The 20,184-nt window shown below is 39.3% G+C and overlaps 1 protein-coding gene across 2 annotated transcripts; it reads left to right on the top strand.

Annotated features, from left to right (window-relative positions):
- Positions 1-1,173: 1,173 nt before the first annotated feature.
- On the top strand, positions 1,174-19,223 carry cygb2 (cytoglobin 2). Of its 2 annotated transcripts, XM_026303805.1 has the most exons (4): positions 1,174-1,187; positions 6,756-6,887; positions 15,588-15,819; positions 19,059-19,223. In XM_026303805.1, the coding sequence occupies exons 1-4, from the start codon at positions 1,174-1,176 to the stop codon at positions 19,221-19,223; spliced, it is 543 nt and encodes a 180-aa protein (XP_026159590.1). The 2 variants fall into 2 exon arrangements, with proteins under 2 accessions (XP_026159590.1, XP_026159589.1); XM_026303804.1 differs by lacking the exon at positions 1,174-1,187 and having other exon boundaries at positions 6,688-6,887.
- The last annotated feature ends 961 nt before the right edge of the window (positions 19,224-20,184 follow it).

The raw sequence follows: 20,184 nt of genomic DNA, 5'->3' as shown, positions 1-20,184 counted from the left end.
CGCCGCACTCCCGTCTGGGTAACGCCCACAACACAAAGCTGAGGTGATTGGCTGTCAAAGTCAGACGCCTCGTCCTGATTGGTTCGGATTAATATCCATCCCAAACTTTGATGGTTATCGACTTCCGGCCAAGATAATGTCAACACCTGCCTCCCGGTGGATGCTGCTGAGGCTTCATCACGGTTGTAGGTCATTCACCCCTCATCTTACTGTACCGAATCATGGAGCCTGTTAAAACAAGTGAAATGTGATAATGTGAGTGAAATGATTATATTCCAGTTTTCAATGCTGTTTTTATTTAATACTAATAATGCTCTTCTTTGCATATGTAACGTGCTTTGAATTACCTCAGTGTAAGAAATGTGCTGTAGACACAATAAAGCTGCATTCCTAATGTATTCGTTTTATTTAATACTGGATATTTTATACAATTAAATGCTACACTACTATTTAATTATCCTATATTAAATTTCTTATTTTGATTTCTTGCATAGTTTTTTGTCTAACACTGGTCTTATTTATTAATCTCTGTATGTATCTTTAAATGTAATGTTGTTGTAATGTTGTTTATGGTGCAATTCTATTTTATTTTATTAAAAAAAAATTCATTATGCAGCAATAACAAGATATTATGTCTTAACTTATTTTAAATAATAATAGCATTTTATATCATACTCATACTGTATCTAAAAACCTTTATATTATTGTGGCGCTTGTCAGTAAATTAAAAAGCTTAAACAGGGATACACAAAAAGCAGACAAAGGCAAATGCAAATAAGACACATGAAGACAAAACTGACAGGAGATGTAAAATTAATAGAATAGAAAGACAAACCCCAAGAAACAGTTGAAGTATTTTACATATGCATTCACATAAAAAGTGACATCAAAGACATTTCAGACATGTAGCCTGTTTAATCTCAAGTGGAAAGTTGGGAGCTGCAAAAGCTCAGGCACCTTTTGGACATATATATCCTACTAATATAGTTAAATATGTTTTTGTTTCGTAGTTGTGCTTTGCTATTCTGATTGGCAAGGGATTTTACGGTTTAAATACCGCCCTCTGTTGCCCCAAACAGACATTGCCATTACGCAGCATATGTAAAATAGACTGATAATGAAGAGCAATAAATTTGAGTCAGTAAATGTCAGTAAAACCTCAAAAAAACAAGAATGCAAAGGAAAAAGTGATACTGTGGCACTAAAATCAACATCATGTACACAGAACCCACAAACAACATCTCTCATTCTTATTTCTGAAATCCAACTTAATCAAGGATTATTAGCATTACAACTACATATTCGTTCTTATACAGTAAAACTTAAGCTACACAACTCAACTTCAGTCTAGATTTAGTTAAATTGTAGTCTGCCATGAATAATTGAATGTGTTGTGATCTTAGTTATTATTAAAATCATTATTGTTGAAATCCTTAGATAACTATTAATAAAGGCTTGGCATGTTTAGCCTACCTTAAAAGGGTAAATACATATCAGCTTGAAATCTCAGAATTTGTGGCTGTTTCAGATCACCTGCTAAATAAATGCATAAACTGAGATTAGGAAAACAGTATTTTATAGATTTATATATATATATATATATATAGACCTGTCCAGGGTGTACCCCTGCCTTTCACCCAAGAGAGAGCTGGGATAGGCTCCAGCAGATCCCCGTGTTTTTTTTTTTTTTTTTTTTTTTTTTTTTGAATATATATATATTTTGGTTTTTTTTAAGAAACGATGTTCTATTTATAAACATTTATTACCAATTCTCAACATCAGTTGCAAAACCACTGACATAGACACACAATCTATACATCCAATGCAGGGCCTTTATTTCCTCAGTTAAACTATACAGTTTTTTTTTCATTGCCTGAAACATGACATCCACTTCAAAGTTTTCATTTTAGAGGGCTGCTGTGATAGTTGCCTCCACACAGGCTTAGAATAGATCCAATGAGTTCACACAGAGAAATGCTATAGAACAGCAGCTCTACAAACACCTCTTCAGTATTTGACTGGTTAATAAATTATAGCTACAATTGATATTCCAGTTAGAAAAACAGTTCCTCTGATAAATACCACTGTAGCTCCACTAGAAATAATCTGACTGGACCACAACTCGTTCACATTTGCCAGGCAGGGACTGAAGTTCTCAACAGTATACAGTTTTTTCCTGACAATTAGTCATTTGATGGACTGATGTGGCTCTTCTCTCAAGGCAGCACTAACTGTAAATGGCCACAGGATAGAGCCAGAGAGCTGCTGTACAATCATCCTCAGGTGAGGCTCAGAGAAGCAGTTGTCATGGTGACGACCCACGGGCAGTTACCTTTATTTGATAAAATGTCCCTAAGGAGCCCATACATATTCACCTGTTAAACACACACAGGTTTGTGTGAATCTCCTTAAAAATCAAATCAAATATTACATTATTACACAGAGACTAATTAATTACCGGTTATTGGCTGGAAAAGGCAAATTGCAGGTTTAGTATGAGACTCAAACATTTCACCTTACATGCCCTTATTACATCAACCCTTCCCTTCGAGTTCACTTTCAGTATCACTTCATGTACCGTATGAACCAGTCATGCATTGCAGCACAGTTTCCCCAGTCACAAAATAGTAGTTTTTTTTTCCTCCAAATTTCATATCACATACTGAGCACTGGTGCTTGAATGACAGATGCAAGATGTCTAGTGAGTTATTTCATCTTGTCTTGATGAGTGGCAGAGTGACACCCTTTGGTGTGCTGCAGAAATCTGGCATTTTACAAAATGCTATGACAGCTCCAGCTCTCAATTGTTGGCTTCTCCCATCATCTCTGTGTTATAATAGACCTGTCACCATCATCGTCCTCCACTATCTCCCTTCTGCTATTGTCTAGAGAGCATTTTATCAAACATCTCCATCTTTGTGCAGGCAGAGATAAGGAATGTCAAATGTTGGATTTTCAATACCACCGTGCCAGATTGGATGGAGATAAATGTTTGACCTCCCTGGGTGTTTCTTCAATTATCTGCACAAACACAGGCTGATGTGCTCTCTTGGCTCCAGAGATTGTCATTTTAAAACAGCAAAGCTTCTAATAGAAACAAGTAAAACTGCTCAAGTTGCTTTTTTATGGGGAAGGTGTTGAGACAGTATTTACATCATTATTTGTAAGGTGATAACAATTAACCAAATAAAGAAAATATGACAAATCCAAATAGTTTCAAATGCAGAGACTTTATTTTTAGTGTCTGGTGAGCAATAACGTGCCTCATTACCTTAGTATTTATAACATCTGGGGTACAAGATTTTAATATGACTGATTCAAATTGACTTGCCCAGAATGAGAGCGTTTGCAGCCACTGTTTGCTTTTCAAGACAGGTACATTATGGTACTGTATGTTAGTGGAGATTAAATTTGAAGGATTAAAAAACTATTAATTTTGTAGCAGCCCATGCACTGACAGTAATGAGATTCTGATCCTACATCCTCCTACCCCAGGTTCCCCTCAGCTTCCTCTTTACCTGGCAAACTGTCTGCTGCAATGTCCAGAGAGAGTTTGTGGAGAAGCAGAACCTTTTCACTGTGTCTTACTATTGCTATACTTAAAATGTAAAAATGCAAAACATTCTCTGGTTTCAGCTTCTGAAAAATAAATATTTAATGCTTCCCTTTGTCACATGATAATATCTGTAGGTTTTGGACTGTTAGTCAGCTAAAACAGACATATGAATACATCATCTTGGCCTGTAGGAAATTAAAATGCACATTTTTCATCATGTGCTGACATTTTATAGACAAGGTGATTAATCACTTACTGTTAGATTGGCAGATTACAATAGTCAACAATAATGATCATCACTGTTTATATACTGCACCCACAATAAAGAAAGAAAATCATATTATATCTTCTGTGTCCTAACATCTTGTGCTAGGCTCCCAAGCTGTACTTCAGACATTTTCAAAGCTTTATATACGGTAATTTTATACACCACACATGACTAAAGAAGTCACTAAGGACATCATTGACAGGATATATGGGATCTATCTGTTCTGCGTTGTGGCTACAGGAATCAAACTGAGCTGCCAGACCTGTATTATTTTCATCTTACCACAAGAAAGAATGAAGGTTTTCACCATCTGCCAGGGCCATAAAGTCTCAAATAGCTTTTTGAGAACCTTAATCATATTTTTTATTTCGATTTATTCAACTTTTCTTTATACAATATAGGCTGCCTGAGAATATATACACAACACCACCCTGTCAATAGAACAGATGCAACAAAATAATACAAAACCACAAAGTAATTTATAAAACAGAACTGACACTAAAGTGACTCAGTAAAAATAATCACAGGAAGGTGCAGATTATGTTGAAATTACAGTAGAGATATATGACTTCAGATTGTTAGGTTACACGGTGCATTATTTCATTAGTTTGCTGCATGAACAGCAAAGACAGTCACGATCAGTTGCGGTTCATAGCACCCGGAGTGTCAAAACAACCACTGGAGTAAGTTAAATAGAGACGAGGGTTTCAAAGATGAGATATAAAATGGCAATTTTACAATGACTGTGGATCAGTACCAGTGCTTACTACTGTCAGACAGATAAGCCAACTTTATCGTGTAGAAAGCAGTGGTGAGTGTAATTATCACCACTGATAAACCTGAGGGCAGAGTGGTAAATGAAATCTAAAGGCCTCAGCGTGAAGGCAGCAGTCAATATTTAATTCAATTCAAAATAAATCTGCTGTCAGAACAGAGAAAAACTGCTGCAAGAACCTTCATTTTACAAGTCAGGTGACAGAAGCTTCTGTTTCTGTACATATTCCAAGCTCCACAGTCACAGTTTACCAAAAAGCTTTTTTAAATATTATATTTAAATGCAAATTGATTGATCTATCTAGCTATCTATCTATCCTAATAAAATGTAAAGGTTGATCATTAGGGGCAGCATGGTGGTTGAGTGGTTAGCAATGTTGCTTCACAGCAAGAAGGTCCCTGGTTTGAAACCCATCAGGGGTCTTTCTGTGTGGAGTTTGCATGTTCTCCCTGTGCTTGCGTGGGTTTACAGAAACATGACTCTACATGAATGTTAATGTTGCTCCGTATCCGCTTGATCTTTAAATAGACAACCGCTTGCACATATGACCATAAAAAAAGAAAATTATTGATGATATGTCAATATTGTGCTCACAGCTTGCCAGGATCAACTATACAGGGGCAGGGGTGGGGGTCAGCTAACCCCCAACTCCGGATCATCCCGCACACTGGTTTTGCTCCTTTTGTCTAAGATTAAGAATATCTGGGAAGTGTTTATTAATATAATGTAATAACAAATATATTGTAAAACTATAACAGTGAATCCTTTGTTCCATTTACTTATAGAAGTAGATTTGTATTTTTAATGTGTTAAAGACCCACAGAGGTCTACCAAAACCTTTTGTCTCCCCATGCAAAAATGTCTAGATCCACCACTGCAGCTTGCATTGGTTTCCTGAGGGAAACATCAGGATCATCTTCATGCTGTCTAATCCTGAACAGGTAGAGCACTGTGGGTTGATAAGAGCTTTTATGCAGAATGCAGCTGCCAGTCAGAGCTGGAAAAGAGGTTGATGAAAGCAGCAAGAGCAGCTTAAATCAAACCAGGAAATCTCCGTTCAGGCTGTTAAACCAATATGCACATACATTCTGTAAAGCTGAAGGGAATGGTCAGATGACAATTTGCTGTGGCATTTTCAAGTAACTTGTTTCATATTATCCATTGCTATGAAAAATACTGATAGATTTAAAGCTGTTGCTCACAGACTAATTGGCTACAATCAGCCACACAAAAAAACAGCGTCATCTGCATAAAGCTGGATTTTACTGCAAATTTCTTTTCTAATTTGCACACATGCAGAGGGCATGTATAATAACAACAACAATAATGCATCAATTATAGATCTATTTCACTGTCAGTGTGTGTCTAAAATAGAAAAATCTCTCTCACCATGTGTCAATGTGTGCATAAACAGATGATGAGTGAGTGTGTGTCTTTGTGCTGGTAGATGTCAGAGACCCTTAACGCTGCCTTTCTCTCTCTCTCCTTCTCTGTTTATCTCTAGATTTCTCCACCCCTCTTGCTCGCTTTTTCTCCCCACCCCACTCTCCATCAGGTCCTCACATAACACATAAACCCCAGCCTCCAGACGCCTCATCTCCTGCACAGAGCCAGAGGATCAGTGAGAGGGAGAGTAGAAGTGACAGAGAAACAACATCAGCCTCATTGACAGGCATCTCCCTCACTGGGGGAGAGAGGGACAGAGAGGGGGAAGAGTGAGGAAAAAAGAACAGAGGAAAGAGTGGGAACAAAAGACTAAGAACTAAGTTTTTAGCTGGATGGAAGACAAGTGAGGGAGAGTTTGGAGTGAGAGAGTTTGGTGGGTGGCAGTGGGGGACTGTGCGCTCCATTTTTGCCATATCTTTTTTTTTTTTTGGGCTGTGAGCACTGCCAGCTTCTATTCTTCTTCTTCCTCTCTTCCCCCCACCTCCTCCTCCTCATCTTCGTCTCTGCTCCTCTTCTCATCCCGACTCTTCACTCCCAGCTCCCGCCGTGGGGTCTCAGCTTTCCGTCTCCCTCCCCCCCTCCCTTGCTCCCTACCTCCCCCGAGCCCTGCTGGGAGCCTCCGGGCTGCTGCGTCGCAGGAGGATGTCTCGCAGGGAGTCTCCACCACCACCATCGCCACCTCCACCTCCGCAGCTTCTGGGAGTGCAGAGGGGAGAGGTGGAGTGCGAAGATCGTCCGGAGCGTGCAGAGCCGCTTTCTGACGCTGAGAGGGAAATCATCCAGGACACGTGGGGGCGCGTCTACAAGAACTGCGAGGACGTGGGGGTGGCTGTGCTCATAAGGTGAGTTTTGTCAAGGATTTAATTGTTCCTGTGAAAAACTCCCAACAAACGAGCTCAGTGAACCCATCTCTACAGACAGAGATGCTTAAGTTTCAGGCTGTGTGTGTTGATGCACTTCCAGCAGTTCAGTTTCCCTGCTGCCTGATCTTTTTCTGTGCTTGGATGCAGATCCTTCATTCTCAGTGAATCCCAGCACCTCATTTCTGCTCTGTTCTTGTTTTAGAATGCTGCTTTATTTTTATCTGCATCCAACATGCAGTGAAGGATGTATGAAAGCAACCAATAAAATTTTCAATAAAATCAGCAGAGGTGTTACTCTAACCACTACAATGTGACACTGAGAACAAAACACACAAAGACTAAAAATACAAAATTACGTGAAGAAACTGAATCTTCACTGAGATATAAAAGCCTTGACAATGCTCTGCTGTTGTAAATGTAGAATTAACTTGTACAGGGTCTTTCATAACAGCTGCTGCTTTGTTTCCAAGAAATAAAATGATGCAAATACCAAAATGCAGTTAAAAGCAATGAATGAACAAATACTGTGTACAAAAAAAGTTTCATGCAATGTCTGAGATAAAAAAAAGGCACATCTGAATCATGCAGCAAAAGTGTAGTGATTAGTATGGTTGGTTTGGCAAACAGTTGTTTAATATATGATATATATAAAATATATTAAATATATCTCATTTGGCAAAATCTAAGAAATACAAGGGAAAAAAAATGCTGGACTGAAACTGAAATTTTTATAGCTATAGTTACTGAGCAGTTTCAGTCAGTTGCTTCTTGGCTGTGAGTTTGTCAAGACTACTGGAGCACTGTCTTTGAATCCCTACCAAGCCCCTGCTGAAAGTTATGCTCACAGGCCGAAACGACTTCCGACTTTTCAAACAAGTTAAGAAGTAAATTATATCATGCAGGTCACGTATGGAGAGACAGCAGGAAGTCTGCCGGCTCTGCCAAAGTAAGAAACCAGTTCTCTGAGGAATCCTTAAAAAAAGTGGGGAGCCATCTTGGTATCCATCCACAACCCATGCAAGAAATGCATTGATACGTCATCCTAGTCCTTACTCCTTATTCCCACATTAACACCTCTCATCTGACCTCAAACGTCACATGTCACACGACACATATTCCTTCAAAGGTGATAGCTAACAAGCTTACTCCACTTAGACTGGACAGTCACGTCCACTCTCGCCAGGTCTGTGATGTGATCAATGGCTGTGCATCACCTCAAATCATGCTGTGTGTATATGTTTACAATGGACCACTAACAACATAGGGAGAACTTAACTGCAGGGATGTAAGAATGAACAACAGGCGTGTTGGCACATGGTGACGTCCCTGGTCAGACACATATGTTCACTCACACGCACACACACACACACACACACACACACACACACACACACACACACACACACACACACACACACACACACACACACACACACGCATGCACGCACGCATGCACGCACACGCACGCACACACACACACACACACACACACACATACTTTATGTGTCCTACCAAGACAACAACAGAATCGCACACGTATGTGGTAAACCCAGTGACAATGATAATAAAAACCACAGTTTTCATAGTCCACACACACACACACACACACACACACCATGTTCTGCACCAGTTCTCTCAGCTTCTCACCAAAAACATAGCTGTGACAGGTTTAGGGAAGGAAGAAATTCGTTTCTCATTAAGATGCTGAAAAATATTCTACAGTCCACATACTCTTGCATTTTGCGCAGTGTCACTGAGATGATAAATATGCTGAATTTGTTCCTCATGCATTTACATTTATCTTAGCTATTCATGTATAGAAAACAGTTTCTGCCTCATAAACTTTCATCTTTGGATCTACTGTAGTCACCTTGTTTTTATATTATTCACATCTCGTAGCTATTACAGCTGTCTTCTTCTGCAGCTGACAAAATGCACTCATAAACATAAAACATATACATGTTATATATATATATGTATGTGTGTGTGTGTGTGTGTGTAGGGCTGTAGGAGACTGATGCAAGTGAGACAAACTGATTTTCTGTTTGGGGTGCTGAGAATTCCTGAGGGGAAAGAGTGGAAAACACAGAGAGCCTCTATTGTGCATGTGTATGTGTGTTTTGTGCTCTTATCTATGGACGGCAGCAACCAGCTTTGGCACTTAAATGTCTCCTCTCTATGCCTCCCTCTGGTTTCTCCTTCGACATTTGTCTTTCTTTCCTTAATTCACCACATTTCGGCCTCTCGTTGAAAAGATGATATTCTGCTTTGCAAATCCCACTTTGTAATGATGACCATTAAAATTGGTTATGTTGATGCTTGCAGTCACTTTACAAACCCAGCAATTTATTTTGCTGACTCGAGTGTTGATACAACTTAGAGCTTCTTGTAGCTAAGGAGCAACAGAACAAAATGTTAATAGCATACACGATAGAAGAAGAGCATTCACAAATACCACACGAGTGACAGTCCTTGCTGTTGGCCTGCATATTCAAAGACATCATTTCTCACAGAGATTGTACAATCTTGAATTCACATCCTAATTTTCCATCTCCTCATCTAACTGTCCATCATAAGGCAAACAAGAGTACACACAAACACTAATCTAGTTTGTAAAATGTATCTTAGAAATCTTACCAACAAAACATCAGCTAATCCTGAATGTTTGGCATATTTACTCAATAAAAAACGTAAATGCTACATCGACACTGCTGCTGAGCAATCTTCTCCTACTACTAATGGATCTGAATGATTGTTTCAGCACTTTACATTAGATTTGAATTATTCTGTCTTTGTGTGATGTGCAAAGAGCAAAATTATCAACAGTTGGCTCAGTTACATAACCCGAGGCTCACACTGTGACAGGGTCTTGCATGGCTGAGATCTTATTATTGAGATCAGGGCACAACGTCCTCCATTAGAACACAGTTCTGCATTTTCATGTTGATCCATCTGCTTGGATGTATGGAAGGAATAGACAGTGACAATAGCCTCAGTTGATCTCACCAGTGTGTACAAATGCAATTGCACCAAAGAGTGAGAGCACCCCAGGCATGAGCAGATGAGCGCGAATGGCAGCTTTGTAAATACAATCAAAGGCTGAAGACTTTGGTTTACACAGTGTATATATGAGGGGATTCAAGCACATTGTCATAAAGCAAAAAAAAATGTAAGGGTCACAATAAAAATGTGTTTGGGAAAAGCTTGTTTGCTTAACTTGAGGTATTTTATTGCTGTATCTGTAACACGGAGCAGGACAAAGATCCCAACTGTGGTTCCCTGCAAATGCACAGTGACAATGTTAATGTCTGGATCTTTAGCAGGTAATATTTACTACTCTATGTTAGCATATGTTATTTACTCTACGTTAGCATGCTAATATTTGCTAATTATCGTTAAGTAAAAAGGTTAATGGGAGAGTTGTTTTGTACATATATCTACAGAATGCCCTTTTTTTATTTTTACCAGTTTAAAAATTTGACCTGAAAGTTGCACTAGACTAAAAGGGGTCATCAAATTTACTTCAATTCCTCCTGTGTGGAGCAGCAGTATCTTGCAAAAAGATACTGCTGCTCCCCACAGGTCACTGTCCAGGGTGTACCCCTGCTTTAAAGGCAGGGGTACACCCTGGACAGGTTAGCAGTCCATCACAGTAAATCTTATATTGTGACCTCAACAAAACTGTGCCAACATAATATAATAAATACGGTCTTATGTGCTGCTATACCAAATGTCCTGACAATCCAGAACATTCAGTAGATTGGTTGAGACATTTTCCACAGACCTGGTGGGAGTAAAACAAAAAAGTCAGGGCATCATCAGTATCAGTAGGATTTGTTCCCTGGGAACTGTGAATGTCGTTATAAGTATCTTTACTAATCAATCCACTAGTTGACAAGCTGTTTCACTGAACAGTGTATTTATGGACCTGCTGGTGGTGCTTAAAGAGAACTGCCAAACTCAGAAGAGTCACCCTCTGGGAAACATGAACGTCTGTACAATATTTTATATACCAAGAAAGTATAACATCTTCATGTCTTTATATAATGAGCTCTGCCATTTGAAATGGCACACTTCCAAGCTTAAGAATAAAAGTCTTTCCCATTGCAGACAGTAAGTGAAGTTAGTTTTAATGTGAAACGTGTCACTAATGCAGTATTTATTTTTAAATGACAAATGATAAATTGAGTCCGTCTTATTGTTTTCTGACTAGTATCAAACAGTTCATATTTATCTGATAGTGGGTCGACTAAAATTAGTTCATTTTAATTTTTCTGTCAATAATTAACTGTGTTATGGAGTCACAGAGTTTGTCGTGTGAAAAAATCACCCTTGGAGTTCTGCCAGTGAAGCTCAAGGTTGTTCACCGTGCTCTGAAGAATTATGAAAACTTTCCAGTCTAATCAACGTGTGATTAACAAGCCCCACTGATGGAGCTGCTTTGGTTTTTGATGAATTCATTTAAATGCAGAGACAGGTGCAAGAGCTCTCCAAAAAACTAAGCACCAGGTCTCCTATCACACAGGAACAAAATGTTTCTCAGCCTGCTTTGCTATACATGCAGCATTACAACTTCGACAAACGTTGAGAAGTGAAGTGGTCTGTCTGTCTAATGATCAGCTGACCAGACTTCCTCTGGTATTAAAATATGTGGCTTTTCATGAAATTGTGTACAGAAATGGTGTTTTCCACAGAATGAGTCCTACCAGTTTAAAAGATCCCCAGACCTTTCCTCTATCGCAACTAACAGTCGCACACTTATTCAGTGAGATACAGTTTCTCAACATGTACTGAACAGACTGGCATGAAGTTTGCTTCAGATATCCACAGTTTCCAGATGAATTTTACCAACGACTTTGGTGCTTTTGTTGTTTTTAAGTGAGAACAGCTACTGCAGAAAAACTAACACCAGCTTTGGGTTTGAGTGTTAAACTGTTAACATACAGTGGTATCACACCACAGAATCAAAGGTAATCACATGAATGGTTTTTGCATCATTCCTCTGGTCAAACAGTAAGTGAAGTGAGGTGACCACAGACCAAATACGTCACTGTAGTTCAACAAACAATTCAGATCTTAACTTCAAGGAGATTTAAAGAATGATAGTTTTCTATTGATATGTTTGGATACTGACATACCCACTCAAAAAGAGGCTTCCTGTTGAGTGATGTGCCTTTTCTTCATGTACTGTTCATCCATGACTGGGCAACAGGAGATTAAACAAACAAAAGGAAGTTTTTCCCTTCAAAGAAAAGATCAGAGCAGCACCCAGTTCTCTTTAAGCGCTGCACTTAACTTCTATGTTTGTCTATGAAGAACAGGAGCCACTACACTGTCCATATTATTCCTGTCACCAAGAAAAAGAGAAAAAGAGCATGTACATATCGTGACAGCTGGTAGAGCCAAGCTAGAAGTGCTACAGGCGCGCTGAGCTTTTGTGGGCCTAGCATGACACAGGATTTGGGGGATGTGGATGTGTAGCAGGGGTGCTGAGGGCCAGACTCCAACTGGGTAAAAACTCTACTAGCAATTCAAGTGAGCTGGAGCACTGACAAGATTTAAAGTGGGTCAGACTCAGTGTGTGTGTGTGTGTGTGTGTGTGTGCGTGCAAATCCATCTGTGTTTCAGTTTGTCTGTAACTTGCTAAAACTGCTATACTATACTCAGCATAATGGTCAGTGAAAACTGACAATACTTAATCTTTCTCACATAAGATTTGGCTAAGCAAGGCACAAGAAAATCTCATTTCTCTGGCAAACACACTTTCCTCTGTTTCTGACATGCTGGGCGCTCACAGTTGGCTGCGAAAACCATCAAGGCCCCAAAACAAAACAAACTAGAATCCCACCAGACAGTTTACGTTTCCTTTGTTTATCTCTTGGCTTTATCTACCAGGGAGGGTCAATTATGGAATTTACTACATCTGCACCTGAAATATGTCCTGCTGTGCACACTGGGCAGACCTCAAACACAATCAGAGATAAGCGTCATTTTCTTTACTTCCCTGAGCAGATTTGTCAAAGTCTCTGAAGTGAAGGAGCCGTTATTTTCTTCATTAGACAGCAGGTTTGTAAGAACATGTTACAATACTCATTTCTCATCATAATCAAAGTATTTCAGGGTTAGCTTGTTTCTTGGCCCAGGACTCCACCACTTTGGTTCAGACTGCAGGATTTAACAGCTATTGGCATCGTCCACACATTCATGGTGGTACCCAGAGGATCAACCCTAATAACTTTGGCGGTCCTCTAAGCACTGCTGAGCCTAAGTACAGCCTCAGAAAGATGTAAGCATGGCTGTACTGTCTTGTTAACTTCTGAACATTTCAAATCTTTTCTGATATTCTCTTTATTCCATAAATATTTCACATGTTGGTTTCCTGAAAGAGTAATAGTTTCACTCTCAATCGCACAAAATGGCACAGGTCTGAGCCGAATGTCAACAGATGAAGGATACAGCAGCACTTCTTCTAAATATAGAACATTCACATATACTGAACATCTGCTGACAGTGACAACTGACTAAAGCTAACTTCAACAGAATCAACCACCCAGTAATCTAATCGATAAAATAACTGTTTCATCTGAACAAACTAAAGCCACATGAGATTACTGAGACCTGATGTCAAAGGTCCCAGGATATTGTGTGTAGACTGACTCTGGGTCGAGGGTGTTTTTAACGTTGCATCTCTAACTTCTTGTGTGAATTCTAGTTGTCAGTCTGCACATTTTTTGAAGAAACAGCACATGCATGGTTCCTATTACAACAGATTTCCACTGGTTTCATTGTGGGACTGTGATGGGATTTGTCACAGTTAAGCCTAATAGATGTCAGAGCTGTCGTCTTTAATGCTAACAACAATTCCTGAATAAACGTTGTTAGCCAAAGATTCTTTCCTGTTTGTATAATGTGCTTGTGGTCTTAACTCTGATCTCCCTCTGCTCTCTGTCTTCAGCATTTTAAAGTCTTTCTTTCTACATTCTTTGTGCAAATCCTCCAGTGCAGTACACATCCAAGAAATAAGACACAGCAGGAGAATTTCCCCTCTGCTCATTTCATGTGGACTATAGTATATTGTCATGTCACCAGATGTCTGTCACAGATTTCTGCTCTAATTACTTTCTTATCTCTACGCTGCAAAGGAACAGGATTTGATAGCGTTTTTTGCAAATCCTTTTGGTCAGTAATAAAGCTCACAGATTCCTCCATCCTCCATCCTTAACTTTTATCTTATCTTTTATTTTTTGGCGGTGACACAAAAGTTTGGGTGTGTGATTATTAAAGTAACTCAGCATTTTTGCCTACCAGATAGTTTGCCTCAGAAAAGTGTGTTATTCTTTACCTGGATTATCAAACAGTTACTGGTGAAAGAGTTGACTGTGTGTCCAGCATCACCAATATGTGCTGTGTGGCAGCCACTATTAGGTACCATTATCTCCCACCATCTTTTCCAAGTGATTCAGACCATAAGTTGAAGGTTAAGACTTGCAACCATATGTGCTCATGAATTTTAAAACAGGAATTAGATGGAAGGCTCTGGCGATAAATCACTAACTTTACTTTTTGCTTTAAAAGTAGAGGCTGTATTGATTTGTGTGCACGAAGGGTTGATAAATGAGGCCCAAAGTTAAGGCAAGACAAATCACTACTGTTCAAACCGTTTCCTGTCTGGCCATTTCTCATTTTCTCCTTTTCATGTGCTGCAGCACGGATGGGTTTGGTGGTGACATTTCAGACATGACAGGAGACGTGTCGTGTTTCCATAATGACGTTTTTCATTTTATAACAAATTGTTAGGACAGACAAAATGTGGGGTGACACAGTACACATATAACAGACATGGACGGTGACTTCCTATACTGCTTGTCCAACACCTTTGCTATCCTGATCATCAGAGCAGAAAACAAGAAGAAAAATAATCTATTAACAGCTGCAGCCTATGTATTTAGTTTGCATTTTCTTTGTTTAAGCCATAGAAAAACTGAGTTATAAAAACCAGATGAAAAGTGTTATGTGCTGCACTAAAATGTTGTATTTAGACAGATTTAACAAACAAGACGTGCCAATTAGTGGGCTTAAAATGGGCTAATAAGAAGATTTCTTTTACACATTTAGACAGAACCAGTATGTGCAGTATGTACATTAGGACATGGAAAAAAACACATAACAAGTTAAAGAGTTCTGTTAGCTGCTCTGTGAATTCTTACTGCTTAGTTTAGCGCTGTTAGCGTTTGTTAGATACCATTAGGTTTGCAGGCAGAAACCAGAGGGAAACACAACTATCAGGACAAAATTTCATTGTAAAGCTATTAATGGTTGCTCAGACAGAGGGAAAATCAGGGGATGAGCAAACTTATTAGGGTCCATTCATCTACTGCAGGAGGCTATAGACATTTCCCCCCCAGTTGTATTCAGTAATTGCACTGAATATTTAAAATCTCTGCCATGATGGTGATTCTGGATCAGAAGGGGGTTCATGAAAAATACTTAGGCTTAGTCCTCTTGGCATCGGTGCAAAAGGTCATGATCATCCATCCAATAGCTGTTTACATATGCAGTGTGTCTGGACCACAGTAGTCAACCAACCAACACTAAAACCAGGAGCCATGCTGCTACTGTCACCAAAACAAACAAACAAGAACTCGCCTAGCATCATTGGGATTTTCTCTGCCTCCTTAGGTTCTTTGTGAACTTCCCATCAGCCAAACAGTACTTCAGCCAATTCCAGGACATGGAGGATCCTGAGGAGATGGAGCGAAGCAGTCAACTTCGGCAGCATGCCTGCAGGGTGATGAACGCCATCAATACCGTGGTGGAGAACCTCCATGACCCAGAGAAGGTTGCATCAGTGCTGGCTCTGGTGGGAAAGGCCCATGCTATCAAGCACAAGGTGGAACCCATGTACTTCAAGGTAACTCAAGGAAACAATGCACTGTCCAGAAGGAGCACACTTTTTCAGCCTGCCATATTCTGATTTACTTTGCTCACTGTTTTAGAATTAATTTTCTCTCTAAACCTTTTTATACCTCAAAACATGAAACCCAAATTCAATCAGTCATAGCCTCATGACTGTAAGGCCAAACTGAACAACATAATAAATAATAATAACATTTGGGAGAATTTTGAAAGTTAAGTCTCCCAGACTCCATCTTCAGAGTGCAATTTAAAATACTCCAGTAAAAATTCCTAATAAACAGAGGGAAAAATGGTCAGTCAGCACTGATGCTATTGAAAAGTCTGGATTGCAGCTCTACTAAATGTGATGCAGTGTACTGTAAATGAAGCACAACAATGTAATAGTAATCAGCTTTGGTCATTTGGTAGCTTTGGAGCCAAATGTGTCATGCTCTGTGACCTTCGCAAAAGCAGAAGCAGGTGACACTTTAATAACAGACACAGCCTGGTCCCAGGAACAGAGCCACCAGGTTAAGAAAGGGTTAAATTACACTGCCACAGGAGTTTTGTTTCACTGCAAGAAGATGTATTGCTTTACAGTTTAGCCACTTTATTGGTGTGTCCTTGAACCAAAGTAGGCAGTGACAGCATATTATCAAGCACCCTTTTTCATGCATTAGTACCACTGGAAGTATTTTGTTGCTTCAGCAGCCTTTTGATTTATAAAGTACCCAGGAAATTTTCTCATTACCAATCTGATATCACTGGGGATTCTTCTGCCAATTTAAATTCACTCTCCAAAAAATCCTATGCATCTTTTTCTCTTATTTTTCAAATGCATGAAAATTATGTTTTCCCCAGGCGTGGCAAAAAAAGGGCACAACATACCTCACCCTCAGCTTCTGGATCACAGAGAGTATATTCATTCATCCATCCATCCATCACTCACCACTTATCCTGGCACATCCAGTGTTGCAGGTGGGCTGGAGCCAATCCTAGCTGACATTGGGTCTGAGGGTTAGAGTACACCCTTGGCAGATCATCAGTCTAGGCATGTCTTTGGACTGTGAAAGGAAACTGGACTACCATCAGAAAACCCACACATCCTATATATTATATTATACATTAATTGATCCCAATATGATAAATGAGCCTTTCTGCCTCCTGTCAGTCTTAGATTATCTTTTTTTCTACCAACTTGACAGAGAAATTGTCCTCTTCCTTCAGCCTCTCCTCAGCTTTCTGCTGTTTCTTTCTCTCACTCCTTTTTAACAGATTAAATAAATTGTTGCTGATTGAACCAAACTCTTAGTAATAAAAAAGTAGTTAGCTGTGCTAATTTAGCCTAGATTCCTTAGTACCCTAATAATGAACATTACAAAATTCTGTTTCTGCTGCTGATGATTCACTTCAGACATGTAGGTTAACGTATGTGATCATTCTGCCACCAGATAGTATTTTGCTCCCACTAGTTGATGGCCACGGGACATGCTACTGAATATGTGGCTCCCATGAGACAGTATCTCATTCACTATTTAATTCCCACTAATTATTAAGACGATGCACAAGATAATATGGTGGCACGCAAGACCCATCTCAGAAGCCCCAATGGGCCAGCTAAGTGTTTATCTATGGTTACAGTGATACACCCTGCAACACTGATGTGTCCATGTAAAATCACTGCAACAAAGGAAGAGATGTGCTGCTGCAGTTACTCTTCACAGTGCCTGTCAAAGTACACAAATGTTAGAGCAAGTCACAATTATAGAATATATTACATTAGTACATAAAAGAACAATAAAGAACAATGAAACAAACTGTGGTGGTACAGAAACATTAAGAAAATAGTTCAAATGTTTTTAATACAATTTGTAAATCACTAAAAAAAGAACCATTAAACCATAAAGTACCATACTGTCACCAATTACAAAAACAGATTTACAGTTATCATATCAATGTTAATAAAACTCTAAATTATTTCAGGGGGCTACTGTTACCACAGCTAACAATGCTGATTACTTGTGGAGGCAGACAAAGACAGAATCAGAACATCCAGTGTTTAATTTAGGCCGCAAGGTTACATAATTTCCAATATGGAAATTATCTGACTGAAGAGGGAAGCATATGTTGCCCCTCCTCAAGTCTTTTGAATGTATTCTGCAGTTCATAAATGCAGCTATGAAAAGAATAGATTTCCACCATTTAAGCATCACTCCACTGGTTTCTCATTGCCTGGAGAATAGAAATTGATCACATCTGAAATAAATCATTAAATAGATTAGACACAGTATGCATTTCCCCAACTGTTTCAGGTCACGCTTTAGATCATTATTTTATATTTTCACTTACACTCATGCACAACATAGTGTAATGCAAAGGATCAGTGGTGATTAAATGATATATCACACAAATGTTTTGCTTATTAAAGCTCCTCAAATTAAAAAATCTAATAAATCTAAAGAGTTGGCTAATCAATAAATAACAAAAATTGTTTAATTCCTGGTCATAATTGTTTACTGTGCTTTAAACCACATCAATGAAACTCGTGAACACAACACATTGATATACATCCTTATAATACTGCAGTTACATCACATTATTATTGATTCAGAGGTGTATTACTGGCCACCTGGCAAATATAAGTCTAGGATGGAGGCAGATGATTCGCTGTGGCGACCCCTGAGGGGAGCAGCGGAAAGGAAAAGAAGAATAAGGCAAATATTTGGGCTAGCTCTTTAGGCTCACTGGATGGCCAGTGCAGGGCCAGAGAAACCACATGGAGACCATCCATGTTTTAAGGACCCACAAACACAAGATGTGGCTGAAGGTTTTAGAAGGCAAATGTTTATCATGTTGAGAACCGTTTGCCAAAAAATGTGGTGAACTCCTTTAAATATGTTCACAAGTTTTATTGCTGCAATAAAACTGACTGTGTGTCACTGCGGAGGTTTAACACTGTCTACTATCTTTTTATTTTTGCTTTTCCTTTATAGCTAGTTTTTTTTTATCCCACACCTGAATAATCATGTCTCTGTGATTTTCACTCCCTTTGTGTTCCCTGTCCACCCACTGCTTTCATGTTATGCTATTATCATTTTCACTTCTCACGTCTCGCCCACTTTTCTGTAACAGTGAACTGGATTGTTTTTCCCCACCACTCTACCTACTGAACACTGTTTCTCTCCATTACTGTCTCTTCATGCACTTCTATTTTTCTGTGTTGATCAAGTTCATTCCTTACCTTCTCCTTCATAGATCCTGAGTGGTGTGATGCTGGAAGTGTTGTCTGAAGATTTCCCAGAATTCTTCACAGCTGAGGTGCAGGTGGTGTGGACCAAGCTGATGGGGGCAGTGTACTGGCATGTGACAGGTGCCTACACAGAGGTTGGCTGGCTCCAGGTCTCCAGCTCAGCAGTGTGAAGAATTAGGAAGAAGAAGGGGTAAAGGAGTTTTCAGTGGACCTAATGACATGAAAAAAGGAAATATATGTGTTTGTAGTAACATGTGTGATCATTAAGTTCTGTCAGTTCTGTGAGGACGGTTTCACAGACATGGATAATATTAACGTGGTAATCCGTGCAACCGTTCTTTATTTTGGTGACATTTTGGTGCTAAGCCTTTATTGCTGTAGTGTCTCTACACTGCACTGTCCAGAGATCACTTGGGCACCAAACAATGTAGCTGCACATCATCTTGCTTTCAGAATGAAGTTTTAGCTCATGTACGTGGTGCTTTGGTGTTTGTTTTAGCCGCAGAGGCTATCATTGCTAATTCTAATCATTCACTTCTTCTAACATTTATTCAAACAAACGGCTTCCAAAACCATATAATACATCATTTCCTCTGTAGCATGCCATCTTCCCCAATAAAGATCTACTAAATGCTTAGACTAGAAAATCCAAAAGCTTTATTAAACTGCTAGATTTCATTACGGGTCTGTTACATTCATTGATAACTGACCTTTCGCTAAACCCCACCCTGCTTATTTAAAATAGCCTGATTTGTCAAGCTTTCCTGCCTAGCACTGCAGTTACAACTTGATATCAGACACACAAAAGTGGGCTTTATATTTCAACCTGGCAACTCATCTTACCAGACTTGCTAACTAGCTAATTAAAATTAGATGCAAGTGAAAAATTAGAACAGCTGTCTCCCACAAATCGAAAACATTATAACAGGGTCTTACACATTGTACATATACACATACATATAAGTCAATCAAGTACAGCCAAAGCTGTACAGGTCTGCTGGGCCTAGTTATCTTACTTATGACTGGACAGCTGCGGTTCAGGGTTGGGTTTTAGTGAATGGTCAGTTAGGGATGGCACAAAAACGCTGCAGATTATTACTTTCCAGAACTCATTTCTGTGGAAACCTGCAG

This window comes from Mastacembelus armatus, chromosome 1, assembly GCF_900324485.2.
Source record: "Mastacembelus armatus chromosome 1, fMasArm1.2, whole genome shotgun sequence".
Lineage (NCBI taxonomy): Eukaryota > Metazoa > Chordata > Actinopteri > Synbranchiformes > Mastacembelidae > Mastacembelus > Mastacembelus armatus.
Note: the sequence above shows the minus strand (reverse complement) of the source record. Positions and strands in the feature narration are given on the sequence as shown.

Coding starts and splice junctions, on each gene's coding strand:
- cygb2 (XM_026303804.1), top strand. CDS start 6,688: ATGTCTCGCAGGGAGTCTCCACCACCACCATCGCCACCTCCACCTCCG. Junction 6,888..15,587: donor GGGGTGGCTGTGCTCATAAG/GTGAGTTTTGTC, acceptor CTGCCTCCTTAG/GTTCTTTGTGAACTTCCCAT. Junction 15,820..19,058: donor TGGAACCCATGTACTTCAAG/GTAACTCAAGGA, acceptor TCTCCTTCATAG/ATCCTGAGTGGTGTGATGCT.